Here is an 11,283-nt window from a genome sequence, read left to right as displayed (position 1 = left end):
ATTTTGATCAAATATTCATCTTACCAAGAAATGGCTACTTAGTTATTATCATTTTAAATGATGGCTTCCCAGGCATGGCACTTCAAGTGATGTAATGAACAGATGTTGCTGTTGATCTTATTTTAATCTTAAAGGTAAATAACAATTGACACTTAAAGATCTCTTCAGAGGCCTTTAAAGCTGAGAAGGGCCACGAGGCCAAGATGTTTTACAATGACCAGAAAGAAAGGAAAAGTAATGCTGCATGCACTGGAGCTGGCAGAGGAGTACTGTGATGTGGGGAGGCTGTGGGGGAGTCTCCACACTCTGCCTTCTGCATGGCCTTGTGTAACCCATCTCTCTGATTGTCAGTCCTGTCCTTGGCTTAGAACAACTTCCTTAAAATTCACCTCCAACCAAGCTACCAGCACAGCATCACCTTCATCTGTTTGGTTTTTCTCTTCACTGTATGTGCAGGCAGAAGCAAGCCCTGAAATGACAATTTTCTATGGATTCCTTATCTTTGAGGGATGGAGACAGACTCAAATGGCCTCTCCACAATGAGAGAGAGTGGCAAGGAGAGAATGGAAGGCAGGGCTATAAACAGATGCCATTGTCTTGGTCTTCTCATCCAGTTGTAATACCTGAGTGCTTATGCTCAGATAAGTCTCGATTTCAGACAAATAGCAAATGTTTTATTTTTGCATAATTATGTTTCCACTATTGCATTCATCTCTGACTGGGTTCACTGAATCTCAAAATTCTAGCTCCTTGAGAATAAACATTTTGTGGCTCAGTGAGCAATTTTTGTTTCATTCATTGCTTTTCAAAGTATCTATTTAGTGCTTTGCACTTCGAAAGGATATGAAGAGATCAGTACAGTTTTAAAAGATTATGCAAAAACATTTCATCCTAATGAAATCTGGTGGTATTTGATAGATGTATTCATTGAAAAGTGGTGGTATTTGATACATACTATCACAAGCTCCCTGGGGGAGATGTTTCCCCACGAAGCAGCTTTTCTCCTAGGAATATAGCTTCTAATCCTGAGTACCCATCTCCATGACATTCTTTGTTTTTCGTTTAGGCCATCGCCTGCATTCCTCAAAAACAAGTTAAGCAATTGTGAGCACTACCTTTTAACAACTCATTCCTCCGTTAGAGTCCCAGTTGCTGAGTGTTGTCCAGGGTGCTGAAACAGCAGATTTAAGTTGAAGACACAGTCCTGGGGAGACAGATGATAGACGTGCATGAAGCGTATGCTGGTGCAGACATTCCTGAGGGAAATCCAAGTATGAGGCAGTACAAAGATGAACTGGGTTGATATTAGCTGTGGCACTTTGGAAAGGGCTCTTTAATGAGATATTTCCTCAGCAAAACACTGAAGGAAGAAAAGGGAGGGTCACCGAGGATATCCTGGGAAGAGCTTCGCAGGAGGAGGGGGAAATGAGCAGAAGGCTCTTAAGAAAATGATGTATATCTGTAACAATAATAAACAAATAAGAGATTATGATTTTGACAGAGATGATGTAAATACAGTACTCAGGTATTGATTTCTCAAAAAATTAAATCTCTTCAGTTGAACAAAGGATAATCATTGATCAGTCAGAGAGGTGGTGGAAAGGTCAGTGTGCCAGAGCCCAGTGAGAGAATAGCAGGGCAGTAAGGAGATCTGTTTGTTCCAACGGGACGCTGAGTGTGAGGTTTGCAGACTTCCCTCCTTAAACTGTAGTTGACAGCCCCACATAGGGGTGTAACTAAGTATGAAGGTTGGAGAAACGGGTGGCAACAGTAAAATGTTTCTGACCAATACAATAACCAAAAACCAATTTAAGATAGAATGTATGAAGTCAGAGATGTCCCTGGTAGCCCACTCCTGTGTTTGCCCATGGAGCATCACTGTAGCCTTGCTTCTGAACTCCCAGCATGCACACATTGCACTTTGCATACTGTCCCACTAGGCAATGCCAGCCGACACTGCTTGGAACCCCTTGGTGTAGGTTCAAGACTGTTGTGTGTGATTAGTACCAAATTTTACTGTGCAGAGAGAATTTTCCCCTCTTATAAATATATAATTCTTTGATTACAGATAACAGTCTTCGAAATATTTTATTGTTTGAAAATTTCATAGATAAATTTTAGTCATTTTCCCCTCCCATTCTTATTTCTCAGTCCTTTTCCTCTGCCCCTGGAGCCCTTCCCCTCAACAAACCCCCCTTCTACTTTCATGTCTTCTCTGTGTGTGGCCCCCTGGGTTTAATTAGAGTTTCATGCCTGTGCATGGGTGGTGGCTCATTTCCCAAGCAAGGGAAATTACAGAACATGACACACAGTTGTTAATTCGCAGTGAGTCCTCATGGAGGGTTGGGTCTCACGTCCTCCCCCTACCTATGAAGGAATGTTGGGGAGGCTGGCCTTGTGAAGATCTTGTGCAGATACTCCAGTGAGTTCATGGTTGCAGTGGCTATGCTTTGTCCAGGTGACACCTTTTTACTGAACATCCCCGTGTTCTTAAGCTCATACATTTTCCACCCCTTCTTCTGCTGTGTGCCCTGAGCCTTGGGGTGGTGACACTGTTGTTTCATGAAGGATGAGTTCACCATCACTCGTTCTCAGCACTTAGGCCAGTTATGAGGAAACAAAGACTTCTGATGTTCTCCCCACCAGACCTCAGGCTGTGGCGGGTGATATGTCTTTGGCTCGGATTGTTCTGGAATGTTTGACATTAAAAGTTGCTGTGAGAGTTGCAGACTTAGAGTTTTGCAGAAGTTGTTTACTGAATTTTGTCTTGTGATAAGGAAAAGGATTTCTAATAACTTCTGGAATATTCCTAAACATACTTCAGTTATTTTATACTACACATGTATACAGAGTAGCATCCTTAGCATTGATGATAATGAAATCAAGGCATTGATCAACTCTGAGAAATGATGAAGATGTATCTCCTGCAGAATCAAATATTCAACAGAGATTTAATTCCTTATGTAAAATCAAACAATTCTAATATTTATTATATGTGGTGTGTGTGTGTGTGTGTGTGTGCGTGTGCGTGTGTGTGTGTGTGTGTGTGTGTGTGTGTGTGTGTGTGTGTGTGTGTGTGTGTGTGGGCACCCACTAAATCCAACAAAGAGCATCAGATACTTTGGAGCTGAAGTCCCAGGCAGTTGTGAACCACCTTATGTGGATGCTGGGAACCAAACCCTGGTCCTCTTCAAGAGTAGCAGGCACACTTAATCATGGTTGTACATATGCAGTTAGTTTGTAACAACTTTGTTAATGTGACAAGACAGAGTGTAGTCAATATTGGACACACAGGATTATCAGCCCTGAAGGCGCTGAAATTCCACCATAACAATGACTAGCATGTGATGAGTTTTGCAAGGATTTCATTGTTCATTTGAACTTGGAGAAAGGCTATGGTGGTATCCAGAGGAATGATATGTGTAAGCCATGGAGCTATGAGCTTTAGTCATTCTTGGATGGTGAATGGTGAGCTGTGTCTGCAGGGAAAAGGAGAGTTGGGAAGAGGGAGAAAGGGAATAGAGAAGACCCCCCTTATCTCAGCCCCACAGCTCCCAGATTCTTCCTTGAATATTCTGTGGCTAGACCACATTCACAAGCATCCTAAACAATGTCCTTTCTACTTACTGCCACTGCCCAAGCTGAAAACCACCGAGGGCACTAGCTGAGTTACTCTACCAGAAAAAATTTAAAATGTTAAGTAGTAAGATACGACATTTTCAAGAAGTCAGGAATGCATCTTAATGTTTCAATGTTTCCATAAATCCATATTTAATAAATCCATGTTTATCTTTCAGCTACATTCACCATAGAATTATTCCTCCCACTGAGTTTAAATAGTTAAATGGTGTGTTAGTCAGGTCTCAGACATTATACTAGAGATAATCAACTTTATAATGAGAAAAATTTCTCTGAGTTAGTTTTGGAGGTTCTAGCACATGTTTCATTCATAAAGTCTACTATGAGTTGAAAGACCAAAGAAGAGGAATGGCTCAGGTCCTGCAGCCAACATCAGGGCCAGCTCCCAGTGACCTGAGGACTTCCCATTAGGCCCCAAGTCCCCAGAGCTCTAGATATTCCTAAGCATCTAATATGTGAACACCCCTTGAAATATTCAAGATCCAAACCATAGCAGATAGTTTCTGCCCAGGGGAAAACTGGGTCATGGTCTGATTAAAGCTGTCCTTCTCTAGGATAGCTAGCAGATCAGCTCTGGGAATTTTAACAGGAACCAGTTACCTGTCATGGTGAGCTGCTGAGGGAAGAGTGATTGAGAACACAGTTTCAACTCCAAGGCTTACCAAGGCAAGCAAATCACAAGTCATTCACCCTCCAATGGCCACAAGTAAAACTTAGCCGTTTTCTTCCTAGTGGAGACTCAGATGTTTCAAATGGCAGCTCATGATTGGCTGAAAGGGATTGTGTGGTACACTTGCTCTGTAGGTGTGCCGATTTCATTAGATGTGCATTGTGATCATGGCCAAGATTAAGAGCTTGAACTCTAGGACTTAGGCCTTTCTCTGGCTGACAGACCAACTTACAAAGTTAACCTTCTACCTGTTACAAATGAACTTGTGATATGCTTGTAAATTAACTGTCTGCTGTCAACCTTTCTGGAAATTAAGCACTGTGTGTGTGTGTGTGTGTGTGTGTGTGTGTGTGTGTGTGTGTGTGTACTACAAGTATGTTTTTAAGAGTCTTGTTTGTGGAATACCACCTGTGCATAAATACACAGCTCCAGCTGTCAGATGCCCAGCAGTGATGCCCTGGAAATCTGTTCCGTGCCTCCCACTACACAGTGCTATAAAGGTTTATATGATTGAAGCACATGAAATTCTTGCTGTGACACTCAAGTTTTAGTTCTTGGACATGGATAAGTTTAGACACCTCCTGTATCACTCTGGGGGCTGTAGCTAGCCATACACTACTGTGCAGTCAAATTGTGTTCGGGTAGATTTCATGGTAATGTATTTTTATCACAAACAGAAATAAGCCCACAAAGGTGTGTGTGTGTGTGTGTGTGTGTGTGTGCGTGGTGATTATATCACATGCTTTTACACTTCAAACTCATTGAAATATTTTTATGAACTATAATCAGTGCTCCTGTAATCTCAGTGGTGGGGAGGAAGAGACAGGAGGATCTCTGGGGCTCACTGGTCAGCCAGTCTAGTCAAGTTGGTTAGCTCCAGGCTCAGTGAGAACCTGTCTTAAAACGTAAAGTGAAGACCAATTCAGGAAGACATATGATGCTCACCTCTGACCTCCACACACACATGTGCACATGGGTGTTCCCATATAAACACACATATATATATATATATATAAATATATATATATATATATATATTCATATACATTCATAAACAGAAGAAAACTGTCTGCTTTTGGTTAGACACGATCCAAGGACCCCTTCTCTGGTCCTCTCTCTCTCGTCCAGCTATCTGATGTGTGCAGGCCAGACCAAAGGACCACCCTCCTGGCTTCAAACCCGCCCCACTTTGATCATCCAGTTTCTGCACCACGGACACAGGGGCCTTCCATTGGGCAGAGCACAACCCCATCTGCTCAGTCTGGAGGAGGCCAACAAAATATCACCAGGGTCCCCTCCCACACCACGGCTTCTCTGACACATGGGTCATGGATGCATAGCGGTACTTCAGAGGAAACTGCTCGGTCCACTTCTGACTCAGTGACAATTTACCATCCCTCCAAGACTCTGCCTGGTGCTGCCAGCACAGGGGCAGAGCAGATGGTCACACATATCCTCGAGCCCAGTATCTCCCCTGCCCCCACCACACTGCTTGGCAAACACCTCAGACCCTTGCCTACTTCACCAGACCCCAGAAGCATGTCTAAACCAACCGGAGGACACAAGCCACCACCAAAGCTCTCCTCGTACAGCCTCCACAGGATGAGATTCCGGTCATGCTGTTAGATGATGAGAGCGAGGAGGATGAGACTCACGGTCAGGTGGTAGCACCTCACCAGGATGTCTCTTGCGATTACCACCCCTGCAAGCGTCTGCAGACCCCACGTGCAGAGTTACAGAGACACTTCAGATGCCACCGCCCTGGTCTCAGTGGGGAAGATACCATCCCAGAGCCTCCCAAGCTGCAGGGGGTTTCAGAAATGACAGACACATCAATGCTCATCCATTGGTGTGCCCCCAACTCAGTGGTGCACTCATACCAGATCAACTACCTGACAGCAGGAAAATCTGGGAACCAGTCAGTAGTGGACATCTATGCTACAGCCCGACAGCACCCCCCCTGTACAAGCTGTCACCAAGTACCACCTACCATGTGTGCATACAGGCAGCCAACAGGACTGGTCTGAGCCAGCAGCGGACCTCAGGCTGGAAGAGGTCATGTGCCACCTTCACAACCAAGCCCAGCTCTGTGGTCATCTTCTGGGGACTGTGTGCCTCGAGTGGACTGTTACTAGTTTGCACCCTGGTGCTGTCTGTGTGTCTCTGGAGGCATTGCTGGAAGTCACACAGGCAGTACTATGATACAGACCTGGTGGCCTTCAAAACCCCAGCTGGGGCTGAGGAAGTAGCTCAGTGGTAGTGACTTCCCTACGCACAAGGCCTTGGGTTTGTCCCCAACATGAAAATCAGACACATTTGAGGCTTTGGGTTAATCTCTAGTGACCAAATTAAACAACAGACCAGTATTTGAAAAAAAAAAGAAATTTGAGCAAATTAATACTTGGGGTGGAATGAGAATGTCCTCCATAGGCTCAGATATTTGAACATTTGGTCCCAAGTTAGTGACATTGTTTGAAAATTTAGAAAGTATAACCTTGCTGGAGCAAGTATGTCCTTGGGGGCAGGCTATGGTATGTATTGTCTCACCCCTCATGCAGGTTGCTCTCCACTGGGTGCTTGTTGTTGAAGACGGGAGCTCTCAGTTCTGTCTTCCTCATGTACTTGCTGCCAGGTCTCCCTGCTATGATGGTCTCTGTGCTGGTTCCTCTCTGAGTGGCCTTATCATGGTGTGTTATCACAGCATCAGTCGATAGCTAATACAGCAGCAGAGAGTTCTTACCATCATTAACATACTGAGATATGGCAATAAGAGAGATGGCACAGTATGAAGATCTGTTCCCGGCACCTGTTGCTCACTGTCCACCTGCCTTCTTCACCAGCATAGACACCAAGCTGAGGTATTGCTATTGCTATTTGCCTCTCAGTTGGAAGAGAGTAGACTGTAATTAAATACTGAAGTGAATATTCTGTCTCAGCCCCATGCTTCAAACTCAGTTCAACAGGGATACAGGTCCTCATTCAATAAACACACAGTTAATAGCGGAAGGAAGACACTAGAGGCATCTCTGCGGAAGTGAAACCTTGTCTTTTTCTCAATCAGAAAAAAGTTCTTTCAAATTCAAACAGCTATGTTTAGATGGCCAGCCTGGCCCATTGAAGTGATTCTCACCTGCATTGCATGGGAAGGCATGAGGCCAAAGCCCATGTACCACAGACAACTAAACCCTTGAGGAGTCTTCAGCTGACTGTTTCAATGTTTAGTTGCTGGTGTGAATTGAGGCTAATTTCAAACATCATTTTTGTTCCTTTTGCAAGCCAACCCCAATCCTCCTGCCCACACAGCATCAGCTTTGAAAATGAGAGCCCAGGGAGAATGGAGAAACACAATGAGGATGTGGAAATGTTCCCTCTCTCACCCACTCAGCAATCTGAAGGCAGCTCTCAAATGTTTCTATGGGTGAATTCTTCCTTGCTTGCATTAGACCTGAAGTGTGTGAGGCCCAGATCACGGGTATGCCATCTCAAAACCATACACTATAAGAAGATTGGGGAAAGGCAAGTGGCTCCGGTATCATGGACCAGGAGCTAACAAACACTCATAAACAAGGTTAAGCTCATGGTTTGCCTAGTTAAGGTCTGATGAAACTGAATGATTAAAACCCACAAAGGTCAGGTGGTTCTGTGGGTGCTAGCAGACCCATACTAGCGTCGCTCGAGATTTAATAGCTGTCTGCAAGTTTCTGTCAGATGCATTGGGGAGTAGCCCCAGACACTTGGCAGACACCTAACAGCATACTCACACTGCAAAAAAATGTTTGTGTCTATGACCTTCATCCATGTATGCATGTTTATTGAAAACATAGCTGTCTGAATTTGAAGGAACTCTTTTTCAGTGTGGAGTCAGGAGTGAGACTCTCTGGGTTTGGAGCTCAGAGCTGCCCCATGTTTGTTACAGACCTTGGTAGTTCTATAACCCAGGTGCTTTAGTTTCTGCATCTATAAGACAAGAGCGGAAATAATCTTTAACACGTACAGTGACTTTAGACTAGTTATTACCTATGAGTCATTTTTAGAATTATTTACATTATTTGCATGAGTGTTTTGCCGGCTTGTATATATGTATACCATGCGCAAGGGTGGTACCCACAGAGGTCAGAAGAGGGCATCGCATAACCCAGAACTGGAATTATAAATGGTTGTGAGCAATCATGTAGGTGCTTGAGACTCATCCTAGACCTTCTGCAGGAGCAGGCAGTTCTTTCACCCACTGAGCGATGTCTCCGGTCTCTGTGAATCATTTTAAACAGTAGCATATAATAAGTGTTCTATAACTTTAGCACTTACTGTAGCTATTAATATCTAAAACATTAATACATTTCAATGAATTCTATATAGTTATGTAATATGTTATAATTAGTCATAATATAATTATTTGATTATGAGCAACTATGACTATATGTTGTATAGTAATATAATTGAAGAAATTTCTGAAATTCTCTAACACTAATTACATGCCATGCCATAATTAATATTAAATTAATATATATGTTTTTGCAAGCAAAAGCACTGATTCCTAAAGGATGATATCAAGTTCGATGTAATTTATGATGTTTTCTTCTACACCTCAGCGTTTAGTGTATAAGCTCCCTGGGAATGTGCGCATTCCAGTGTGAATGCCATTTCTATCAGGGTGCATGAGTGTAGCATGGGAACCCTCCTAGGCACTGCATTCCTGCAGAAAACTGACTCTCCCTCCTTCAAAAACCACTGAGTGCCAATAGATCCTCAACTAGCTGTCAGACAATAAATTTCTTAAGTTGCTTTGTCCACCAGTCTCTCTGACAGACAGAAAGAAGGTAGTAATAGTCAATTTAAAAATGAGTATGGATGTGTCACCATAAAGCTTTACTGACAACAAGAGACGGAAGGGTTGTATTTTGCCTACACTTCCCTAGAGAGAAGAGCCTGCGTGGGCAGGTGAAGATTTGAGGGTTTGGGAGTCTTGTCAGCGAATGCCCAGCACTGGGGGCTAAGCAGAGCCCTGGGGACTCTCACTGACAGCATTAAGGCTTCTCAGCCATGAGGATGGAGCTAGACACAGAGATTCACAGTACTTCCTGAAGCTCAGATCTGACTTCAGTGTTCTATAAAGTCAGTAAATGCAGGTCAACATGTTTATTCTGGAGGCTGAGAAGAGAATTTGAAAATCAGAGTGATGTCAAAAATTATAGAAGAAACCAGAGCAGGGAGGAAGCACAGACTTGAGACGGGGATTCCACAGCAAACATGCCACTTTCTAATAAAGAACACTGATGGTGTTATGTAGGGGAGTGATGTGGATAAGCTTATCCCCTCAGGTGGGTGAGCGCAGGAGTTACTTGTCTCTTGGAATGCACCTGCCGGGCCCAGATTGTATGTATTCCCATGTAGCCTCTCCAGCCAGTGCTGATGACCCTCCAGCAAACAGCATTAGTTGACAGACCCCATCCAAAGGGATGTTAGTCCTTAATGTGTCACCCTTCCATTCTTTATGAATAGGCATTGGACTTCCTTCAGGTCACCTTTCAAACCCCACAGATTTGGCAGAGGGAAATGCCTAGATCATTTACCTGGGGTGAAATGTTCTTTGTCATGGCACCTCGCCAATAATCCTGTTATTTCTAGACAAAGAAGCAGCACTGCACTTTTGGGTCACCGGGGACCTGCTGAGAGTTTGTGATATCTTTGGACCCACCTGGTGCATTGTGGGACATATTATCCTCATTACACCTGGATGCACAATGATCCATCCCTTAGGAAGTAGACAATGGCAGGTGGTTCTAAAGCAAGATCCAAACAAGCCAAAAATGAGTTTCCAATTGTCTGTCCCTCAGTGGGTTGTCCCAGATGCTCAGACTCCAGAGCAGACTGGAGAGCTTTCGGCTTTGCTTAACAGTGAGGATGTTGAGTTCAGTGGATTGTGCTTCCTCCCACCATGCCATCTAGACGTGCAGCTACCTCAGCCCATGGGGGCACAGCATCCAGAGCAGCTCCTTTGCTCTTTCTTCTGTATTCTACCAAGAGAGGGGAGAACTAATGCGTAAAGGCACAGCCATGACCATGAGATCATGGTATCCACTTCTCTATATCCCGAGGACTGTTCCAAGTCCTCTGTATCTGGCTCTCAGGTTATTCATTTGGACTGAGGCATGCTGGTCTGCCCCCATGGAAGACGACCAACTCTCCCTCACAGCAGAGTTGTGTTTTCAGGTCCACAGACACCTTCTCTCAACCAGCCTCCACTTCAAACCGACTCCAGAGAAACACAACTCCATCCCCTTGCTGTGTCTAGATAGTGTGAGTGCTCTGAGTACGCCAGGGTGACACCAGTGTCCGCTGGTGAATTTGACCTCCCCAGTCCTGTCGTATCCCACCTCCCCTGGAAAACAACACCTGAAACTCACTAATTATCACATCTGACAGACAGTATTTCTTGTCTGTCTCCCCATATTTCAAAAGCATGTTTCAATCTTCAATTTACAGTGAGAAAATTGAAGTTTAGGGTTTAAGTGACATCACCCTGATTGTGAGGCTGGTAGAGCCAGGGCTGTGAGTTTTACTCTCACACACCAGAACCCCATCTAATTCCATCTGCTGTATGGAGAGGAGGAGGAAAGACACGGGGGTGAAGGCAAGCATTGCAATGTGGGCGCTTCCACTCTCTCCTTTCCTCAGCTAACCTCTCTGATGATTGCCTGGTTCCAGGCCACAGCAGGAAGTCATATCATGCAGGATTTAGCACATCAAACCATGTTCTGTGAACAACCGTGGTCCCAGCTTCACCATTCAGGAAAAAGGCTTCTAAAGATAATAAATGATGGTCTAAAACCTGCAACATTTCTGTTGTGGTGTGCCTGCGAGCCGTCTCCGTAGGTTCACTTGTCTGAACACTTGGCTCCCAGCTGTTGTGGTTGTCCGGGGACATGTAGAAGCTTTAGAAGTATAGCGTCATCAGCAAAACTGTGGCCACCCTC

The 11,283-nt window shown here is 44.3% G+C and overlaps 1 protein-coding gene across 1 annotated transcript; it reads left to right on the top strand.

Moving 5' to 3' along the window:
* Positions 1 to 1,229: 1,229 nt before the first annotated feature.
* On the top strand, positions 1,230 to 6,569 carry LOC100765376 (leucine-rich repeat neuronal protein 4-like). Its single transcript, XM_027434004.1, is given in 4 exon segments — positions 1,230 to 1,271; positions 5,393 to 5,852; positions 5,855 to 6,264; positions 6,267 to 6,569. Coding segments are annotated over 4 exon segments (1,215 nt in total).
* Positions 6,570 to 11,283: the final 4,714 nt, after the last annotated feature.

This window comes from Cricetulus griseus, chromosome 8 (assembly GCF_003668045.3).
Source record: "Cricetulus griseus strain 17A/GY chromosome 8, alternate assembly CriGri-PICRH-1.0, whole genome shotgun sequence".
Classification (NCBI taxonomy): Eukaryota; Metazoa; Chordata; class Mammalia; order Rodentia; family Cricetidae; genus Cricetulus; species Cricetulus griseus.
This window is presented reverse-complemented; position numbering and strand designations above follow the sequence as displayed.